This window comes from Bicyclus anynana, chromosome 4, assembly GCF_947172395.1.
Source record: "Bicyclus anynana chromosome 4, ilBicAnyn1.1, whole genome shotgun sequence".
Classification (NCBI taxonomy): Eukaryota; Metazoa; Arthropoda; class Insecta; order Lepidoptera; family Nymphalidae; genus Bicyclus; species Bicyclus anynana.
In genome coordinates this window covers 16,525,650-16,549,456 of record NC_069086.1, presented here as the reverse complement: position 1 = coordinate 16,549,456, position 23,807 = coordinate 16,525,650, and the positions used below count along the sequence as shown (strand labels likewise).

Sequence of the window (23,807 nt, the reverse complement as noted above, 5' to 3'; positions counted from 1 at the left end):
GCATTGAAGCTGCGTATAAACCATGGCAGTTTTCGATTAATATAGAGATGAGTCAGCTGGGGTACTATGAATTACTAGGTACCTACATACTGTTAATGTTATTTTAGCGAAATTCACTCGTTCAAATAAACCACGTAGTCAAAATCAAACACGTAAATAAACAAAAACATCGACTACATGTTCTGAGTGCGGCCGCCATATTGATATTGGTTTCCGTTCCCGCGTTTTTATTGCAAGATGTGTTTTGACCACAGAGTACAAATATCAGTAATATTTCAGTGGAAACAGAAACTTCGGAATGAAAACGTCGTAAGTATTTACTCTGCCTGATATTTTAGAATTTAAACTATCGTGAGTGTTATTCATATTAATTGATTATGAAACACGGCAAGAACCAGCTCATGACTAAGGGCCCCGTATGGGTTCGAAATTAGTCGGTCATACTCTGACTTAATATCATGTGAGTTTTAGCCGTGTTTCATAATCACTTAATCTGCCCGATATTTGAACTACAAAGTAAAAAGAAAGAAAACATTCCTACCTGAAAACACTATTTGAATAATTTAATTAGTTGTAAACATAGTGGAATCGGGGCGGCGGCGGCCCAAGGGGTGGGAATCGAACTCAGAACCTCTCGGCTTTCGGTGTTGAGTCCGGCCCTTGAGAATAGAGCTATTGAGGCTTTCGTAGATTGTCTGGGTGATTTTGATATAAAATTCTATTTTTAACCCTATAGAGAATTTCTGTACTTTTCAAACACGATAAGTAAATTATTTCAAGCAAATTTTATATACTGTACATGCATATTTTTTCATATCAGGGGCTATATTTGAAAATCGATTCTTAAGGAGTAAACTCCAAAAAAACATAAAATACATAGTAGGCACTAACTTGTTCTTTAAGAGATTTATTTCTTCATTGAAGATTTTGCCTTAAAAAAACTTATTATGAAATGAGTTTTCAATTCAAAAACTTTACACTATCGCTACACTGTGACAACGTTATGTACGTCACGTGCCATGCAATGTGTATTCCGAGTAAGCCTTTCATTTGGCTCTGAAAATGTGCTGAAATGGAACTCATAGTAATGCATGGCAGTCTCCTCTTTGAGTATGTCACAACTCACACAATGTTAGAACGGGTAGAACAGACTTTATTCACTTTATAGACTTTCAAATCTGCTTGAATAATGAACTTATCGTGTCTCAAAAGTACAGAAATCCATTACAACCTTACCAAACCTTGAATGAATGGCTCATGGGCCGGACTCAACACCGAAAGCCGCGAGGATCTGAGTTCGATTCCTGCCCGTTGGTCTTTAGTCGAATCGACCCTCTTTACAATTAATATAAATAAATAAAAAATCTTGGGGACGCTCAACAGAAGTGATAACTTAAATGTTCTGCCGTATACGAAAGGGAAGCCAGATAGAGAGGCGCCGTAACGCGTTACGTTACGAAGCGGTTTTCCATAAGAAGTTATCACTACCAAAATGCTTTTTTGGTAAAGTCGGTAGATCCAGAGTCCAGAGATTACCCCTTACAACTTTATAAACTTTCTAACATAATATTAGCCGATGCCCCGCGGTTTTACCCGAATAGTTCCCGTTCCCGTAAGCATACGAGGGTAAAGTATAACACTCAACCTATGACACTCACAAATAATGTGACTTTCTTGTGGTAAAATAATTGTGGAAATAAAGGTGGAGATTACCTCATAAAATACCATAATCTTTACCTCTTTACAATTATTTTAAAATACTAGACAACACGTCTTCTTATGTCGACAGTACTTACTCATATCATTATAATAACTATAGTTGAATAAATAGAGATACATTTAGATTTAGGTATCTGGTTAGTAAAATCAGCAAACGTGTGTTGTGGTTTGGTTTACTCATCAATAACCTGAAGCGTAAATTATGTTTATGAAGCTTTACCAATTATTGTTGAAAATTTCCAATAAACTTGACGGGCACTGAGTAATTTATTAATAAATATCGGCTGTTATAGCGGGCATAGAGTAATAAATTGGATGTAGAGCTTCTAATAGGTATTAAACTAACTCTATGTGCTGCACTCCTTTATTTGTGATGTGTGCAAGTGCTGGATAGTATATTAGTAAGTATAATATGATTATGAACCTAGGACGTGTTCGAGTCCACGGTCGGTCTATGAAAATTTTTGATATTTGGGATCTTCCAAAAACCCTTAGCTTGACCCTGCTTTTTAAAAATAGGCTCATACTAAAACTATATTAGCCAGATTTTTATTCTTCTTGAAGGTATGCTCAGATTGCAAGAAGGTTATTTTAAAAAAAAAGAATCCTCAAGGATATTTTATGAAAATCAAGAAGCCACAACCATGCCTAGCCCAGCCAGGTCCCCGGTTCTGTGCAAGGGTATTAAGACAAGCTTTCAGCTTGCCTCAAATACCTATCCAAATCTGTCGACCAGTTTCGGAATATTACTTTGCGCATCTGTTTCGAAATTATAATAATCTTTGGTGTCAACAAAGCCTTTTCAATATACGTGTGCCCGACAAAAGCATTTTCGACAAGTTAATTGACTCTATTTTTGACTCGCCCAACCGCCCAACGAGTTCCCTCTACAAACGTTATTTTATGAGATTTTCAGCGGAGTTTATTTAGGCGTAAGTAAAGTACATACTGACCCTTAAGTATACAACATAATGCCCACGGCTTTGCCCAGATAAAAAAATATCTAGTAGCCCAGAGCGGACATGCTCTGGGCTGGCATTTTTGGTTTGCCAGATACAAGACGGTGCGGGACCTAGGTCCCCCACGAGTGTAGTTAAGTAAGTAAAATTATTTGTTTATCTTTTCATGGTGTTTGTATTTTTATGCACAGGATATGAAGGGAAAGATTAACCAAATTGGGAAAATCTGCATTGATTAAGCATTATATTATTTCATTTGATGACCTCCGTGGCGCAGTGGTATGCGCGGTGTATTTACAAGACGGTGGTCCTGGGTTGGATCCCCGGCTGGGCCGATTGAGATTTTCTTAATTGGTCCAGGTTTGGCTGGTGGGAGGCTTCGGCCGTGGCTAGTTACCACCCTACCGGTAAAGAAGAGAGGTACGATGTCGTGTAGAAACCGAAAAGGGTTGTGGATTTTCATCCTCCTCCTAAGAAGTTAGCCTGCTTCCATCTTAGACTGCATCATCACTTATGATCAGGTGAGACTGTAGTCAAGGGCTAACTTGTAAAGAATAAAAAAAAATTAAGAAAAACGGCTCCTAGAGTATGCAGTACTTTAATGCATGTATGAAGTGCACACATATACACATAGAGCCGTGATAGCCCAGTGGATATGATCTCTGCCTCCGATTCCGGAGGGCGTGGGTACTAATCCGGTCCGGGGCATGCACCTCCAACTTTTCAGTTGTGTGCATTTTACGAAATTAAATATCACGTGTCTCAACCGGTGAAGGAAAACATCGTGAGGGAACCTGCACACTAGAGAATTTCTTAATTCTCTGCTTGTGTGAAGTCTGCCAATCCGCATTGGGCCCGCGTGGTGGACTATTGGCCTAGCCCCTCTCATTCTGAAAGGAGACTCGAGCTGAGCAGTGAGCCATATATGGGTTGATAACGACGATGAAGTGCACGCCACTGAACATAATGACATTAATTTAAATTTATTAATGACCGAGATTAAAACATGACTTTAAGTTTATATTTTTATTTTTATTTTAGTCCGTAAACTAGATTCTAAAAAATTGTTAGGTACTAAGAGTTCCCAATTGCTATGTCATCATTATCAATCCATATTCGGCTCACTGCTGAGCTCAAGTCTCCTCTTAGAATTAATAACCTAACCCCTCTTATAAGAGAGCTTAAGCCAGGACTACCTACCTTACCACAGAAAGTCTTAGTACGTAAAACCCTGTGGAAAGTACAGAATATTTAGTGCCACAGCAAACGCGATAATAGGTAACAAGTTTGGGTGATTATACACAAAATCCCTTGAATGTATAAGGTACATAAATCATAATTCATAACCCAATAATAGGCACCTAGGGGTTGAATGAAGCGAGCCGGAGTGACTCGACGAATTACGAGCGACGTTAAAAACAGATTAGGAGCACATTAAAATATTCCCAAATTCTTTTTGCATTTTCTAATTCCATTTTACGAGTACCTGTCTGTTTAAAAATGTCCTTCTATTTTATCTTGATCGAGGAACACCTACTTTTTTTTTTTGATTATTCACTTTACAATTATAGTTAAGCTTATTTTTGATGTCAAGCATTATATTCATCATCATCTAAAACAGGTATTTGTCTCAGCTCTGAACATGAGCTGACAGGTTTAAAAATAAAATGTTTATTTTACTACAACAATATTTTTAACTACTAATAATTAAAAATAATTAATTTCAAATTTAATATACTGTGTAATTCTTAGTTTTAATTTATATATTTTATTCGTCATTGTACTGTATTGAGTGTTAATATATATATATATATATAAAAAAACAGTCAAGAACCAAAATAAATACATATTGTGATCCTATATGATAGGTCTAAATAAATATACAAATAGTAAAAAAGAATTAAATGATATTTAATATTTCTGTTAACTGTTTTTATTTTCAGGCTCAACAGTTATATCTAGGAATAATTTAACTTCGATAATTAGTTTAGCGAATAAATCGTCGGAAACAGATTTAAATTCAGCTGCAATATTCTTAACGGTCTCACGAATTGTTCTATTTATTTTAACATCAACAACTAACCAGTTGTAGAATTGTTGAAAGAATTCTTTAAATGGATCAGATTTGTGAACGCTGTATATATGATCCAAATCCGACAGAATTACGTGCATTAAAAGTGCATCGTGCGATGTTTTTAGTTCTGCATTTGTTTTTATTGCTTCTATTCTTGCTTCTGCAATTTTTTGTACAGTTAATAGTATATCTTTAGTGGGCACGTCACTAGAATAAGCCATGTCGTTTAATATAACTTGTAATTCATGGGCTGCACTTTCACTTAGATACATATAGAAGTTAGTATCGGTAAGTCCTTCATAGAAATGCTTTATGAAAAGTCTCACTTTACCATCTTTCATTGTTTTGAATCGTTCGAGTAAAGCATTCAAGGATTTTGTAACTTCATATGATTTTAAACAAAAATTATGTTCTGCACAAAGTTTTGTTTGATATTTCATTTCCACTAGCACAGTGGCCAAGACTAATTTCCTATTAAGCTCCTCTTTTATTTTACTAACTTCTTCTGGGTGACTTTCCAATACGCCTATTACAAATATCGATGCCATTTCTTGGAATCTTGCGCAAACTTTTTTTATAGTATCTATCCAATAGTAGACTTCATTATCTTCTGTTACTTTAGAGTTTGCGTTTTCTATTATATTCTTTGTGATATACAAGTAATATTGTAACTGTTGTTCAAATACAATAACATTAAACTTATCGTTAAGCATTTTATTGAGAACTGTTTTTATAGACATGGCGAGAATCGAGATATATTCTTCAACAAATTTTGATAGATGTTGACAAAATGCTAGGTTACGACAAAGCATTGTTGTTCTAACAATGAGTGTGACGGGATTCTCATCTACAGACATCAGAGACCGTCGACCACTTAGGAAAGTGTTTCCTAAAAACTGTGACAGGGTTTCTATCACATCTTTGCCTAAGCTGACGCTGCCTTCTACGTTCAATTTAACGCTGAGGGTCTGATTAATTAATACTGGAACAAAAATAAAGTTACATTGCTTATTATTTTCATCATCAGCATCTTGAAATAATCTACCATCTACCTGTAAAAAGACGGACCTGCTCTGTACGGCAAAAGCCACGGGTCTATTTTAAGCGGATTTACAAATCTTCCATTAACTTAGCATTTGACAAAAAAAAAAATATTTATTCGGACCCTGTGTTATGACCATATTTTTATTATTTAATCACCCTTTGTTTTTTATTTTTATTTTTATTAGTGTACAATTATCAGTTAATTTCATAATTACCCACTATTGTAATTGAAGTCCGCTGCTAAAAAGGTCAAAATAACAAGGAAGTTACAAGTAACGCCATCTATGAATATACTAAGTTAGTTCGGTTCTAACAAAGAAATGACGTTTGATGAGGCACTTATAGACGAAATAAAACAAATTAGATATTAAAAAAAAATTCAAAAAACATATCCTCCTCCTTTCTTTGAACTTGGTTTAAAAAGCACCTCTTACTATGAATGGCACACATTTCTCACCTAAAAATATAATCAGGATACAGCTCAGACTCCGCATTATAGAATACTTACTACAATGAAACTATAAAATTATTCTGAAACGAAATGCCATTTCATTTTTTGTTGCGATGGTTATCACTGGCTATAAATTTCATTTTTACATAAAAGTTATTTTGATAATAAACTTGGAAGTCAAGTGATGTTTTATAACTATATAAAAATAAATAAATAAATATTTAAATAACTGAAAATAAAAGTAAAAAAATGTGTGGCGTGTACTAAATTATTAATCTTTTTTTTTACTTTCTATTAATTTAACACAGAAAAAGATGACCCAGAATGAGTCTTTACAAGCAGTAAGTGGTGAAGCCGGTGAAACTCATAAAAAAACAAACGTCAAGCGTCTCTTTGACATCTGCATAATTTGTGTTTCAAAATTAAACACTAACTAACTAACATTTTTGTAAATTAATATAATAATTAATAATACCATACCACTAAAAAAATACTCCATCGTATTTTTTTAGTATTGTGAACAGTTTATTTAAAAACATAAGACCCGTTCTTCTTGCATAACATTGAAAATTACTGATGCGACGCTTCGTGTAGTACTGACTCGACAATGTATTCGTTTTTGAATTTTGTATTTGGAGCGGCTACAACGCCGACGTGTTCCTTGCGCTCTATTTGCCTATTATTGTTTAATCTGTGTATTTTAATAGATTTCCTCCAAACGATTTAGCAATAAAAGTAACCGTTTCCTAAGTTACTAGAACGGTTCCATTTCAATACAATGTGTATACAAGCCCTAACTTATCTTATCTGTGATAAGTTGTCTATGGTTTTGACTGACATTTGTCATTTCATAATTTGACAGTGACGTTTGTTCCTCAGCGATTTACAATCTTTTTGTTTCGGCCATTTTCGCCGAAAGGTTGGTGTTCTTTTTCGGTCACGTATCCTATCGTGGCCGTGAGATCACTGTGATAAATTTCTATCAAGATGGTGCAGAAGAAGGTAAAAACCATGTGCGTTAATTGTATTACTTTATTTTTGTTCAAAATAATTTAAGAACTGTGGACATTGAAAATTTAAGTGCGCGACCATTAGGTGTTGTTTTCACCAAACAAACACAAAAACATCGAGTTTTAGAGTTAAACTTTCAAGGTATTTACTAAGAAAGTCCAATTTAATATTAATTTAATAAGGTTTTGCTATCATCAGGTGTAAAATATGTATTAATGCCAAGTCGGGAACACATAACCTAAAATTCAGGTAACATATAAACGTGATGAGTTTCCAACTTCATATAAACTGGCGGCAGTGTTATATTATAAATTTCATTCAATATGAAAATGCCTGATTATATAAACAGAGTTTAAATTATAGCGTTTTCTATTCATATAGATAACTTCCCCCTTCAACTTCATATTAACTTCAGTTCCTTTAATTCTTTAGTGTGTTCAAAGAATCCGTATCAAATTTTAAATGAGGCTAGCCTTATTATTGGTTGTTTTCCGGTCATTTATTCTCCATATATATTTTTTTCCCATATCCTTTTGGAAAATAAATTTGTTTATAGTATATGAAGCATTAAAAAGATCCTTCTGTTTACAGCCTAAGAAGAAGGTAGGAAAGAAAGTAGCGGCCGCACCACTGGTCGTGAAGAAAGTTGAACCCAAGAAGGTTGTAAACCCACTCTTTGAGAAGAGGCCCAAGAACTTTGCTATTGGTAAGTACGTAACAATCAATTTAATTCAACTTGTTTGTCTAGTAATGAGCCAAAATGATGTTAAAACTTTTCCCCGAATCATCATGTGGGTGAAAAATATCGAGCTTTTTAACACTGATTGGCTATTTCAAAATTATTTGCAGAACTGATAATGTTGTGACATGATAAAGTCTAACTCTGAAGCTCTCTGATAATAGTAAAGTAGTAGTAGTATCTAGATAATAGTCTAACGACTATAGAGGAACAAAAAGAAACCGATATTCTATCAGTATACACAAGAGTGAGAGTGAGTTCAGATAGCCCATCTCATAATTGAAAAACTAGCTTGGTTCAATTAAAAAGAAGTTAGGTGTCTTTTATTTTTTAAAAGCAACCAGCAATAAAGTAGATTACAAATGTTAGTAACATGGTCTAAAAATGGCGCCAAGGACAGAAAAATTGAGGAGTAACTTTGTAAAGGACATGTATTGTGGAGGAATGAAAGTCATATTACTAGAAAAATGTTGAATTTGCAAGTGGAAGGATACAAGTTGAGAGGAAGGCCAAAGAAGAGATGGTTGGAATGTGTAAAAAAAAATGTGTGTGTAAAAGAGTAGATGATGAGTTAACAAGATTAATGGAGAAGATTCACATTGCCAACCCCATTTTAGTGAGAGAAGGAACAGAAGATGATCAATTACATAGATATTCCTCTTCATATTTAACAGGAATCGACTTAACTCTACAAACAACAACTGTTTCTTCACAGGCCAAGATATCCAGCCAACACGTGACCTGTCCAGGTTTGTGCGATGGCCCAAGTACATTCGCATCCAGCGCCAGAAGGCTGTGCTCCAGCGCCGTCTCAAAGTGCCTCCACCGATCAACCAGTTCACACAGACACTGGATAAGACCACAGGTACACTCGCTCTTTGGTGGTGGTTTAGGTATTGACCATGACTGTAATTTCTTGTAACATAGCCAATTATGGCTACATTGAATGTCTTTTAAATTTTTTTTAAACTAAATGAATGTTGTCATTTACTAGAGATGGGCCGAGTACTCGGTTGATACTCGGTACTCGGCGTACTCGGCGGATTTTTTGATACTCGTACTCGGCCGAATAACTCGGTTGGTGAATGCCGAGTATACCTTGTTTTAGAAAATCATTATTTAGGTACATAATATAATTAAAACAACAGTATTAATCAAAAAGTATTTATTAGTAATTTATGAAATCTTTGAAAATCTCAATTTAATTTAAATAAAATTAAAATGAAAGATTTAAAAGAACAACTGAGTTTCTCGTCGCTCTTTTCAACAGGAGACTACGCCTTCTGAGCTGGTGGTAGAGTCACTACAAATAGTCAAACTTGTCGTTTCAAAAGTGCTTGTAAACTAAGCCTACTTGAAAAAAACAATTTTGAATTGAATTGAATTAATACTTGATTACGCGCGCGAAATGAATTTGATTGAACCGAGTTACTCGGCCGAGTACTCGGTTGAAAAAAAATTTAACCGAGTAAAACTCGGTACTCGTTACTCGGCAAAAGTGTTACTCGGCGCATCTCTATCATTTACCCTTCAAATAATAAAAAAAACCTGTAGGTTTTGCACTTAGTCTTAATTAATACAGCAGGTCAAGGAGTATACAGCCACAAGATACATTGTGATGAGAGAGATAAACCAATAATAGCAAAATAGATATATTGCTGACTTGTTGTGATGAAACTAAACTAGTGATTAGTTTGATACCACCCGCTATTGGTTTACAATGTCTTTCTCATGATGAGATATTTGAGTGCTAACCAGTTTGGTTGGCCTAAATTAGTTAGTTAAACTTAGTAAATTAAAATTAGTTAGTTTGTAATTAGTTAGTTAAACTTTGTTGAGAAGATTATCTTAGCATTCCATGGATTCACCGTGCGGATGCCGGATTCATCGCGTGGTAGAAAGAAGAACTCCGAGCAGAGTCCTGAACTTGTGACTACAGGATGTTATAAGTTCAGGACTCTGCTTAGAGTTATTATTTTTAATTATGTCAGTAACTTTCAAGATGAACAACCAAATGCAACGATGATCACTGTGATTATCACAAAAACTATACGAGCTTTTTAACTCTGAAATATTCAAATATTATCATAGAGTTACATTTTCATAGTTTCATTACTAACTTGTATGAAAATCTATTTCAGCTAAAGGTCTGTTCAAGATCTTGGAGAAGTACAGGCCTGAGACTGAAGCAGTCAGGAAAGAACGCCTAAGGAAAGCTGCTGAAGCTAAGGTAAGTTAAATCAAATTTTGGTTACTATTAACGTTAGTTAAATTAAATGTCCACCAGTTTGTAAGGTAAAACAGTAACTGTATCTTAACAGTATCACAAAGTTACACATTATTATAATATACACCATTTGCTCTTTTGCAGTTTGTATTTTTTACTCACTAATTTGAATTGAAGCAATGTGGTGGGTCTAAGCTCTATTATTAACTTTCCCTATACATAGAATACATACAAACTTTTGTCTTTATTATATTGGTTTAAAAAATAACTGGCTTGACCTATGTCCCTTATGGCAGGCGTCTACAGATCCACATCATATGGATACATCAAATCAAACAGATTCTTAATTTTATGGCAGATAAAATCTGTTTGATGCAAACCATACGATGTGAATCAGTGGATGGCATTTGTATGACTTTCTGTACAAAGTATACTAAAATCTTTTTGATGTGATGTGTCCGATACATACATTGCAGATTAGATGGACCCCTGCCATTATTAAACATCAGCAATCATAAATCATGAAAAATATTGTTCAAAACCAGCTGCTACAGCATTTAGTATGTACTCTTTCATTCCAAATTGGTTAGTTATCTTCATAAAATTATTTAAAATTTCCATGATGCATAAAAACTATTCAGAATGCCATGAAGACCATTTCCACCAAGATCTCTGATGACAACATCTATACACTGCACTGTAATACATTATAGAGCAATTCTTGATTGTTTGTTTTTGTAATTTCCAAGGTTGCCAAGAAAGACGAGCCCCCAGCGAAGAGGCCCAACACTGTCCGCTCTGGAACCAACACAGTGACAAAACTGGTTGAGAAGAAGAAGGCACAGCTAGTTGTCATCGCACATGATGTTGATCCTATTGAGGTATGCAATTTACTTTAATAATTTATTATCATTGATCTCCTATTAAAAAGTGGATGCACAATCAGCAATCAAATAAACGTTATCACTCAATGAGTGCCTAAACACAACTTCTTGGCACTCAATTCAAGTAGTCGCATTTGTAAATTCAACATTAAACTCAGTTGGATTTGCTCTGAATTTGAAATTTTATTGTTTATGAGACTGTATTTAAATTAAAAGCCTTTAGGTATAATTTTCTTTACCAATGATTCTAAGGCTGTCAAAGCAAAATTGGCCAGTTAAATTTTGTTCATGATTGTGTATCCTTTTATTATAAGAGGTCAATGTTTTTTATGCTAATAATATTAACCTGCAGAGCATGCATGGAGGAAGTAATACTGATATGTGTTATGCTTAGATGCAGCGAAGAATCAGAACAACCAGCAGCATACATTGACTGAAAGCCTTGTTGAGTGCCGGGCAACACTCCACAAGGTGTTTATTAACCTGAGTGGTCTTCTAAGCTTCTAGAGTTAGCTTGGCTCGCTTGAGTGACCAAATGAACTTATACAGGGTGCTCTAGAGCATTTCCCATAACTTCAAGGTGTTGATGAGTCCACTTATAGGAGCTGAATTGCATAACTAATATTTTTTTAATTAAAAAATAAAAACTTTTCATGTTTTGGAACTTTGGTGGTTGACTGGAAGTTTGGTGGTGAATTGTATATTTTGGATTTTTCTTTCACATCATAATATCCAATCGAAAGGAGCAAACAAATAGTTGATCTTGGTAATTTTAAACCGGTTATCTGTAGTCAATTATTATTGGGCATAGTTTCTATGAAATAACTTAATAAAAATATAAAAATTCTATCTTATTTGCTATCATACTTAGCAACCTAAGAGACATTTTAAGACAAGAAAGACATTTAAAAAAAACAGATTAATATTAATATAACTGATTTGTTTATTTCTAGTTGGTGCTGTTCCTGCCTGCCCTGTGCCGTAAGATGGGCGTCCCATACTGTATTGTAAAGGGCAAGTCCCGTCTCGGAGCGCTGGTCCACAGGAAGACCTGCACATGTTTAGCACTCACAAATGTTAGTATATAATTAATAATTCTTTACAAGTTAGCCCTTGACTACAATCTCACCTGATGGTAAGTGATGATGCAATCTAGGATGGAAGCGGGCCAACTTGAAAGGAAGAGGATTAAAATACACACCCCTTTCGGTTTCTACATAACATCCTACCGGAACACTAAATCGCTTGGCGGCACGTCTTTGTTGGTAGGGTCGTAACTAGCCGCCGCCGAAGCCTCCCACCAGTCAGACCTGGACCAATGAAAAAATCTCAATAGGCCCAGACGGAGATCGAACCCAGGACCTCTGTCTTGTAAATCCACTGCACCACAGAGGCCGTCTTTATAATATTAGTATAGATGATGGAAATATAATGATGATTCATTTGCTATCCAAATGCCATGAGGAAAACCCATTCTACCACCATAAAAGAATAATCTGAATGTTCCATCTATCCACTATTCAACATAGAACAGTGATATTGTGTTAATGTTGATAATAAAACTTTATTTAAATTCTCAGGTGGAGTCTGGTGATAGAGCCGCGTTCTCGAAACTCGTGGAAGCGATCAGGACGAACTTCAACGAGCGATATGAGGAGCTCCGCAGACACTGGGGCGGCGGTGTCCTTGGCAACAAGTCCAACGCCAGGATTGCCAAGCTGGAGAAAGCCAAGGCGAGAGAGTTGGCGCAGAAGCAGGGCTAAGCCAATAAAACTTTACTTTTAAACAATTTTTGGTGTTTTCTTTTTCATATCTTTTTTTTTACAATCTGCTACTGTTACTTTCATTAGCAGCCTATTTTAATGGCCCACTTTAAAGGGCCAGGTCTCCTTTATATTATGAAGGAGGTCTCCCTCCTCTAAATTATGAAGGAATATTGGGCATAAATCCATCTTGCTGTACACCAGTATGTGTAATGTGGGTTGCCAGGGTGATAATTGGTCTAAACACTACAAGGTGAACCGGCCCTGACAGCTTGACGTTCTCTATGAGGCACGAGGGCCACCACGTTGCCTTGATTTCTTTCTAAATATCTTTAGCATCACAGTTAACATAATCTATGTACCTAAATAAAAAAGAGCTAGAATTTAAAGTTTATGGCGTCTCCTCTGACCAAATATATAATTCGTCTGAGGGTATTTCACAGTGCAGTCATTTTTGCTTTATCACCACTTCAAGACATGGCAGATTGCAGGGATTTTCACATTTGAACACACGGTCCTGAGCGAGCAATGAGCATTCAACGACTTACTGCGACTTAGTGAGGGTGATGACAGTTTTTTAAATTGTATATAAATTAAGAGTATACTAATAGTAAAGCAATTTTGTAAAAGGAACAGGGTATCTGCGATCATTACTTTCGGAGCTACAGGGATTTAAAAAGTCAGATTTGCGGCGCTGCCGCGGATCCCTGAAAAACGTCCCATACAAAATGGCTCGATCTAATGACGTCATAGGCAATGTAATGATCGTTAGATTTGTATGCGCGTTCAAACAAAATTAGCAATATCTTTGTTATTTGTGCGTTTATGCTTATAGTTCATATATTAAAAAATTACACATTTAATGTAAGGAAGCTAAAACTGTATGAATTTTCATCTAATCACGATAAAATATTTTTAATAGATTTTGAAATTTTATAATCTCGTTTATTTTGCAAATATCCAGACAATCTTTGCTTTTTATGCATAAATTAGTTAACATTGACCCTATTTACCCGAATGTATCATAAAAATCAATATATTCAATCCTAGTCATCATCCCCATTGACAATCTATAATTAACTTTGTTATTCCTTCACAGTCGCGGCGCGAACGTGGTGTGCATACGAGAACAAGTTTCTTTTCAGTTTGGTTCGTGCACTAAACCAGACTATATTAAGTTATATGTCGGTAACATTGTTTACTACTGACAAATATGTTTTTGGCCCAACTTTATGACGAATTCACGAAATATTTTATAGATAAAATTATAAGTAAGCCCAAAGCTACGAATGCTTCCACTCAACACTCGCGGTTAATGACATTCGCATTTCGCGCCATGCGCACCGTGAGTGTAGAGAACTAGTTTTTTTTTATTGGAGAGCGCCATCTAGTAAACTTGTTAGAAATTACTAGTTCAAGTAAGGATTACATCTGTCGGTGATTTGGCAATCTACGTATGTACATGTATATTCTCTTTTACGACACGTCTAATAGATGTCGCTATTTTAAAATTTTAGCAAATGTTTTAAAATATCTTTGCCCACAAATTCCGTTTCCGTGATCCTGTGTGTGGTTCATTTAAATCGGTAAACCGGGCGTCTGTCGCTTTGATAGCGATAGCGTGTCTAATATTTTTATTACAATATTACAATGTAGATTATTAGATAAGGATGTCAACAGGATAGCACACAATTATAGGTTTGTAGGTTGTAGGAATTCTAGGGGAAATAATGTCGTGACGGCAGGAATATTAATCCTACGCTACGACTGTTAATAGCGTGTTCTGTTAATTAGGTGTTTTGTAATTGCTTTTGTACGAGTAACTGTACTTTGTTTTTATAACGGCCATTTTATTAGATAGGTACGTACCTACTAATGTAAAACTGAAGAGTATGTTTGGTTCAACGCGCTTACCTCGGGAAGTACTGATTCAAATTGTAACATTATTTTAGTGTTGGATAGCATTATTTGTGGGATTAGACTACGGAACGGCTGAACCGATATAGAGCAGGTTGTTGAGCAACGTATAGACTATTTTTTAATCCTGAAAATATTCATAAATCCTGCGGGAATTGACGTCTGAACAGGCTGTATGGTCAACGATCTTTGCCTGTCCCCGAATTTAGCTGGGGACAATTAAAAAAAAAACACAAAACTACCTATGGAGGGAAACAGCATTTTCCACCCAATACTCAGATCAAAACAACCTCAGTAATGTACATGTAAAACCTCAAAGTATGTAGTAGTAGTAGTTCCGAGTATGAGAAATTAAAAAATATTTTCCATTCTTTTTTTCTTTCTATAAGTAGATTAGACGGTCTAATGTATACAAGCATTTAACGACCGTGTTTCTTGAAGTCTTCAATTACCATACTCCACGGTGCGTGAAAGTAGCCCTTATCGAATCAAATTACCGTCCAAACGACAGAGCGAAGGGTGGAAATGTAAATGTTGTGCTACGTCGCAGTTAATTATGCTTCAGTTAAAGTTAAACCAATTACACAGAACACGGCGGGTGTAGTAACTATCTTATTAATAGGTAATATTAATGTAAAAGTTAGATTGTATGTCACTTTGATCACGAAAGGTTTTTTTTTTGAGGATATTTTAGACCATTTTAAGAATCTTACGCGTAGGCACAAAGTTGCGGGCATCCGCTAAGTTATAATACATAATTATAATATTATTATAAAGAGGAAAGATTTGATTGTTAGTTTGCATTGAACCGATTTGAAAAATTCTTTCACTGTTGGGAAGCTACATTATCCCCGAGTGCTATAGGCTATATTTTATCCCCAAATTCCTAAAGCTGATCGGCAAACTGTTGATGCCAAATTAGTTCTCAATGAGACATAACTACGCAATACGAAGGTAGAGGCAGCTTACCTACCGACCTTTCGGAATTATACGTATTATATCTACGTAGAAGATTTCTGTCGAATATGGGTAACATTGTCGCTTGGATTCTTCGGGCTTTCGCGAAAGTAAATTATTAATCACTGTTCATGATTCTGCAAGCAAAAATTGCTTCTATTCAATATTTACAAATCAACTAGGTACTTACCTATCTCTATCTCTGAAACGTCGTTGAGGTTATCTGTCGAATTTGGGTGGATTTTCCGGAATATAGCAAAACATATGACATAATTTCTTAACACGTTTATATTAGCTTCACTAGCAACTATGTATGTAAGAAAATCTTGGAATCATAATTTGACCCACTTCCCGGTCTTCGATTAGGATGAAATTTTGCACACGCTCTGAGTACTGATAACAATACATGACTAACTAAGAAACGCCATTACAAATTCAATATGGCGGCCTTCCAAGATGACGGACTGGCTGTTTGAAATCCACCCCCAGGATATGGATATCAAATGAAAGGGCTTGCGGTCAGGAATACGAAAAAATAGTCACGTGACTTAAATCCAATATGGCGGACGTCCAAGATAGCGGACAGACTATTAGAAATGCACCCCCATGATATGGGTATCAAGCGTGTTTTTTTAGTTTTTTAAAGTATTCATGTATTTTATTTTACAACCTACACTCTCGTGTTTTTGCATTTTCCTAAACCCAAGGTGGAAGAAATCGCTACGTAGCGATAAGGCCGCCGTTAACCTTTTGTATCCTACTTCTTTTGTATCTTACTTCTTTACTGTCTTGTTATTTGTTTGTCTTATGTTGTGGTGTACAAATAAATAATTAAATGTTATTTTATGATTATATTCCGCATAGTAGAACTTGCATATACATTCAAAAATAACTACGCAATACGTCGGCTGTACGAGTAGGTAAAGGTACCTACCCACCTACCCCTTACAGTAAAGGACTCTAATTCCCACAGACCGAGTCGTAAGGACTAACGTCGTAGTGTACGCGTTGTCCTTTGTCTCCTCTCCTGCAGCTTGCTTACAAAGGGCTGAGTAGGGTGACCATGCGGCATTAAGATCTTCAAAATGTCTTTTATTTTTTCATAATACCTTAAGATAAAGGAGTCGCGATAGCGTAGATATATCTGCCCCCGATTTCGGAGGGTGTAGGTTTGAATCCGGTCCGAGACATGCACCTCTAACGTGTTAGTTCTGTGCATTTTAATAAATTAAATATCACGTGTCTCAAACGGTGAAGGAAATACATCGTGAGGAAACCTGCATACCAGAGAATTTTCTGAATTCTCTGCGCATGTGAAGTTAGCCAATCCGCATTGGGCATAACCTTAACCCCTCTCTCATTCTGATTGAAGACTCGATCTCAGCAGTGAGCTGAATATGGGTTGATTATGATGATGATGATGATATTTATTATCGGGCGCAAAATCTGGAAAATTACTTGAAAAGAAAAAGCTCCACCAACATCGACCTCTTCGTTCATAGTATTGTCCGACTCGCCATGAAAGTCACCTACATAATGTTTAAGCAGACATAAATAAATATTTTGTTCCTAATCCCAAAGACCTAACGAAATGCTGTTTTTCTTCCAAGAAGCAGCCCAGTTGAAAATTTGTGGTGATATAACACCCTAACGTTCTCGCAGAATGAAGCCTTTTATTCCGATTACGTAAACGATTGTTACGATTCATGTAACCCTAAGCTTGTCATTCTCTAGCTTGTCAATTTCTTTCGTAACACTCCCGATACTCCGTGCGCGCTACTTTATATCCACGCAGCCCTTCCCTCTACCCCGCGCACACACCCGCTCAGTCCTTCCATCCCCGTCGCCCGCATATCATAGGAGTGCCTTTCAAATCAACGAGCTTGCCAAGCTGTAGCAGCTTGTGATCCCAACGTCCATCGGTTCTTTGAACTATGTGCCTCGATCTTTGCCACTTTCAGCCTTCAGTTTACAATCACTTTTGCAACGTTAGGTAATATTATTTCGAGTTGATAATGGTGACACAATTAGTTGAAAATTTAAAACTAAAGTTACCATGGTCCCAAATACGCCTTGGTCCTAGAAGAGCCCACAACAAACTCAGCCAGGGTTTATTTTGATCATCACAATGGATATACACATAGGTTGGAAAAATGCATTATTCCTGCGATATTTGTGAAAACAGAATATCGCGCCATCGGAATTCAGTGTCCGGTTCCAATAAAAGAAAGAAAAGAAAAAATCCAGGTAAAATTTTGTAGCTATATGCATTTTCACTGCTCTGAAACTATTTTCGTGCGGTTTTCTAAGACTGAAACACCGAATGAGATCGGATTTAGCTAAATGCGAAAACGGAAAAAAGCGAATATAACCCAGTCGGGAGTGTCCTAGGTCCGATAGTCTAGGCACGTTTAATGCAGATGTGTAATGAAAATGAGAAATAGACGGACGTTCTTAGTACAGCTGCGTATCTATCTAAATATATCCCCATAAATAAACAATCATTTCCTTCAATTCCATTCGACGAGACGAGTGTTATGAAGATTTATACAGGGTGATTCGGTCTTTAGTGCGGATATTTTTTTTCGTGGTTCTGTATCATTAATAGAATATAAATCTACAAACAGTTCGATACATTTTATGTAATTTTTTTTTTTAATTTATGTCTCTTAAATAACAAAATAATGTACATATTATTACTAAACAAGATATATTCAGCTTAAAAGTGATCTAGTGACGTCCTTTAGGTATCAAACGAAAATAAAATAAACGCACAATAGGGTGACCCTAAAATTCTGTTCAAAAGTAAATAACTTTAGCTAACGATAATTTTGTTATTTTTGAGTTAAAAAAAAAAAGAAAAAATACGTGATCATTAAATTTTGTTTATGTACAAAATATAAAAATATCCGCACTAAAAAAATTTTCTTCCTGTATCTGAATTACATTTATAATTAGAAGACGTCTGCAAAGACTTTTTGAATGACTTCGGTACCAACCTTGATGAAACACGAGAGTACAGTATTAAGTAAAAGCATAGAATAAGTAAACGTCAATGAATGTTGCTCCATATTTATATTAAGTAATTTTTCATTTCTCATACTCGGAAAGTAGTGTTGTTTTGATCTGAGTATTAGGTGGAAAATGCTGCTTCCCTACACAGGGAGGGAATAACTCATACAAATTACTTCCCACCTAAGGGCCGGAATGAACTTTAAAAATAGAACTGCTGTCATTAGCTGTGAAGAGTTTTATGTTTTTCTTTTATTTGTCCCCAACTAAATTCGGGGACAGGCAAAGATCGTTGACCATACAGCCTGTTCAGACGTCAATGAAGTTCTAGAGGAAAACTTTTATGTAAAAAGTAAAGTAATTATAAAAAAAAATGCTACGGCCATGTGAGTTTCTAAACAGCCAGTGTAAATTTAGCGCAAACTTCTTAATCGGAATAAGCCGCAACAATAACGTGTTGAGTTCCCTAAATAAAATTTGAATAGTCGACATAAATTGGCGGGATACTAATTTGTTACATAACAGTGACGGAGTTTAAAAAAATAGATAATGATTAAAAAATATATTGACAATTAATTTTAAATATTATATATTATATATATAGTATTTAATATTAAAAAAAATCTAAACTGAATTTTGTTTAAAGTTATTTCCGAACGACTATTTGCCGTCTCATTTCTTCTCGCGCTTTATCTCTTTCTCTCTCCCCAAGATGGTGGATTAAACAAGCCGTTTTTAAGGTGCATAGTGCTATCTAAAGGTTTATTTTAAAAACCATACAAATGTGAACCAGTATTTTTTTATTGCAATAAGCAATATAGGTATTCCACCAAAGGAAAAGTGAATTCTATAACATTAGTGGTTCTTCGAGTAGGATGTAACGAGATTTTTACGTAAGTCATTCTCCTTAGGGAGAGCCGCCTAGCGGGGAGTAGTCACAACGTCGGTAAAGCAGTCGTCCAATTTGACGACTGCTTTACCGACGTTCCAAGAGCGGGCCAAAAAAATAGACAATAATTATAATTTCCAATCGAAATGAAATTTCCTCATATTCGAAATGAAAAGTAGAGTGTTTAACACGGGTAAAAGAATCAATTCCTACTCGGACTATAGCTGCACGAGCGAAGCGAGTCAAAATACCTCAGGAATTGATTCTTTCCACCCTAGGTTAACAATCTACTATTCTTAACTGATGACCTGCCGAGACCTTGACGGCGAGGTACGAGGTAAACGCGGCGATGCCTCGCCGTAGCCGCCAGAAGTTTTCCCGATGATAATATATGTGCTATGACCATAATGTGCATTTGGAATCATAATAACGATTTTCAAGTTTGCTACTTTCTTCCTAAAGGATCGAATTAGAAATGAGGAGATTCACAGAAGAACGTCACCGACATAGCTCAACGAGTCGCGAAGCTGAAGTGGCAATGGGCGGTGCACATAGTTCGAAGAGAACCCCAACGTCCGTCAGGACGTTGTCGTCCCAAGGTGCTGGAATGGCGACCCCGCACTAGAAAGCGCAGTGTTGGTCGACCCTCCACCAGGTGGACTGACAACATCAAGCGAGTCGCAGGGACGCGCTGGATGCAAGCGGCTCAGGATCGTGATGTTTGGAAGTCCCTACAAAAGGCCTTTGTCCTGCAGTGGACGTCCATCGGCTGATATGATAATGATGATACCTACTTTCTTCTTACTGAATAAACTCTTTGACTTTGACTCTGAAAAATGGTAAAAATTAAATTAGATTCTTGCGAAAATCCACAAAATTCAGTTAATTTGGTCACCCCGTCTACGTGACCCTTCGCGCTGCCGGCAGGCATGCCATGTGTGGAAACGTATTAAGATGGCTCGAGGGCTGAAGCGTGCGGTGTGCATGCAAAATATAATATTTCTAGACAACCTTTTCCAACTAAAACCTTCTTGGCAAGACGAAAAAGTATCGATAGCTATAAAGATACACAGATGATAAAAGACAAAGAGGATACTCGTACCTACATACCACGGAGGATACTCAACACAACTTGGAGATTTAAAAAAATCTTTATCAATTCAATTATATCCTCCTTAGCTTACCCGTTAATTACCTCTAACCTTTCACTTTAACGTGTGAATTTCCGTAGAAATGCGTTAAATTAATTAGGCGTTATTGTAACACAAATGTCAATTATATCTCACAATTCTACCCTCCATAATTAAATATTCGAAACACGGAGGGTAGTATTCAATTTTAGCTTACCTATTTGACTATCAATTAAATTGCTAAGTTTTGGCATTGTAATCGGATTAGAACTACCGTATACAAATGGATAATATTTTAGATACATACCTACCCACATTAGATGTTTTTTTTATATCTACCCTCTATTTTTACTGAATAATTCTATAAACTCCACAATACGGCTGGCATGAAAAAAAAAATCTTTTTCCATTCCAAAAAGAGGATAAAATAAGCGAAGGGGATTTAAGAAAGGTTTTAATGATAAAAGCTCGAAGTGAAAATTGTCCCTAATTACGGTATACGTAGCAAGCGGTTTAAATTGTTGAACCGGGAATGGTCCTTTATACGCACGCGCCACGAAAAATAACAGGTACAGTACAGCCGTCCGATCACTCAGTCTCGAGATATCGAGGGGAACCGCGCACGCGTTTTGGCTGTACGAACAGTGGTCTTTGCCTCCACATTGATACTCTTTATAAATTAAAAATAATAAACGTCAAACCACCCCGCGAATTGTTGATTTCGAAAATGGAATGTGATGAATTCGGCGCGAATAAAACATGGCGGGCATCCTGCGGCTGATTTTTCATAGATCTGTGAGACGTATTGACTTTTCGTGTTTTGTTTAGTGATAATTTTGTGATAGCGAGTGATGGCAAGTGGATATGGGTGTGATAATGGCCATTTACGACATTGGATTGCAATTTGTTTCGGATTTTGTGGTAAGATTTTTTTTCATTTTTAGTCTATGCTCAATATTTTTTTATTTTTTATCTGTAGAGTGAAGGTACCACGCACGTGTTTAGTTTTTTTTGTAACTATGGTATAGTGTTTTTAATTTTTATAGACACATAGTCAGTTGGTGTTCTTGTAAGTTATTTTATTAGAATAAAGCCGCGGCCGAAGCCACCTGTGGAATTATTAGGTCTCAAATACGCTGAGCTGTGATAGCCCAGTGGAAATGACCTCTGCCTCCGATTCCGAAGGGTGTGGGTTCGAATCCGGTCCGGGGCATGCACCTCCAACTCAGTTGTGCGCATTTTAAAAAATTAAATATCACGTGTCTCAAATGGTGAAGGAAAAACATCGTAAGGAAACCTGCATACCAGAGAATTTTCTGAATTCTCTGCGTGTGTGAAGTCTGCCAATCCGCATTGAGCTATTGCCGTGGTGGTCTATTGGCCTAATCCCTCTCATTCTGAGAGGAGACTCGAGCTCAGCAGTGAGTCTAATATGGGTTGATAACGAACGAACGAACGATGTTTATAATTAGTCTACTTTTATATACGTCTGAAATAAATGAACTATGAATTTGAACAAATACCAATTTTCTAGGTTAACCCGCCCCAATTTCAGTACTCATCAGAATTGGAGAGAGTCAAGCGCTAACTTATCTATATACTGATATTATAAAGAGGTAAAGTTTGTGAGGTAATCTACTGAACCGATTTTGAATTTTTTTTACCACAATATAAGTCACGTTATTTGTGAGTGTCGGCTATATTTTACGCCCGTAATCTCACGAGAACCGAATGTTTAAAATGAATAACTATGAATTTCAACAAGTAGGAATTTTCTAGGTAAAGGCCTAACTTTAGTCCTCATTACAATTAGAGTTCTTAACCATTTACCTACCATTTAATCATTTTTTTCAAGAATATTAGCCATATATTTTTGAAATACGACCAATATTACCTTTCCCATTCAAGTAGTCCCAAAAGACTATGTACTCATAGGAGTGGGTACGACAATAGTCCACCGGGCGGAAATCGAACCCCAACCTCTCATTTATGAGTCCGGCCCCTTCGTCGTTCTCTCCCAATCATTGAGCTATTGAGACATCAATTAGGTATTCGTTTTTCATAACAAACTTTGACTTAACCGTTACTCCTTCTATTCAGTATTGGTATTTTTAGCAGACTCAGAAGTGGATTATAAAAATAAGAAAACCAATTTCGAACAAAGGTTATGAATCACAATATTTGTCAGGACAACTTAAAATTAACAAATCAAACTGTAACCAAAATTAGACCCTAGAAGGGCAGAGAGTGACCTTGAGTGGAATCACGCACTTGTGAACGTTGCGTGTAGGTAAGAGATCCCTTAGGATCTCTTGACAGTTTACTAACAAACCCTCTTCCAACTCAAGTCAGTCTCCCCGCCTATCCCAAGTAACCCATAGAGAATGTATGTATGTATGAACGTATGAAGAAGTAACCCAACAAGAAATGTGGACAGCTCGAACGCCAAGAGCATACTGAAGCCGACCGTACGACGATCGCCTTATATCGCAAGTCGTTCCCACCAACCGATCGCTACCCCTCTCTAACTCCCAACTCTTTTCGGAAACAAGTCGCGCCACCTGACGTCATATCCGTCTCAGACTACCATCTCCTACAGTATTGTTTAATCTCATTCGGGCACTGACCCCGAAAACGTCAATTTTACAGTAAAACATAAACTCAAACTGATCCGGCATTTAATATTCCCCTCTCCCGTTCCGTTTGCTCCCCTTCCTCATTTACTTGGCGGATTGGGTAAAGTAGGTTAAGCATCGGCCTTATTAAAAATGTTATGCAAATCAATACAAAAACTTTACATAAGTATCTATCTTAGTATTTACTCTACAGTAAAAGTTCCTTATTTATTCGCGTTTTTAATCCGCGAATAGTGAAAACGCGAATGGCGACCTTTAATCATCATTATCAACCCATATTCGGCTCAATGCTGTGCTTGAGTCTCCTCTCAGAATGAGAGGGGTTAGGCCTTAGGTAGGTACATATGTTTTCTGTGCCTTAGTCCTCTAAGCTGGCCAAATGCGGATTAAGACTT

The 23,807-nt window shown here is 36.3% G+C and overlaps 2 protein-coding genes and 1 non-coding gene across 3 annotated transcripts in view; all 3 read left to right on the top strand.

The window, feature by feature from the left end:
• The first annotated feature begins 7,089 nt into the window (after positions 1-7,089).
• Positions 7,090-12,897, top strand: LOC112058313 (60S ribosomal protein L7a). Its single transcript, XM_024099035.2, has 7 exons — positions 7,090-7,249; positions 7,850-7,964; positions 8,713-8,862; positions 10,139-10,227; positions 10,974-11,105; positions 12,062-12,184; positions 12,689-12,897. The coding sequence occupies exons 1-7, from the start codon at positions 7,235-7,237 to the stop codon at positions 12,869-12,871; spliced, it is 807 nt and encodes a 268-aa protein (XP_023954803.1). The 5' UTR covers positions 7,090-7,234; the 3' UTR covers positions 12,872-12,897.
• LOC112058344 (small nucleolar RNA SNORD36) lies at positions 8,014-8,087 on the top strand. The gene has a single exon (XR_002887768.1). It is a non-coding gene; the product is annotated as a small nucleolar RNA SNORD36 (small nucleolar RNA).
• Positions 12,898-21,373: 8,476 nt separating the features above from the next.
• LOC112053276 (trithorax group protein osa) overlaps positions 21,374-23,807 on the top strand; it is a 136,621-nt gene continuing 134,187 nt past the window's right edge. The window contains exon 1 of the mRNA XM_024092659.2: positions 21,374-21,697. The gene's annotated coding sequence lies outside the window, so the exon portion shown is untranslated. The remainder of the gene's footprint in view (positions 21,698-23,807) is intronic.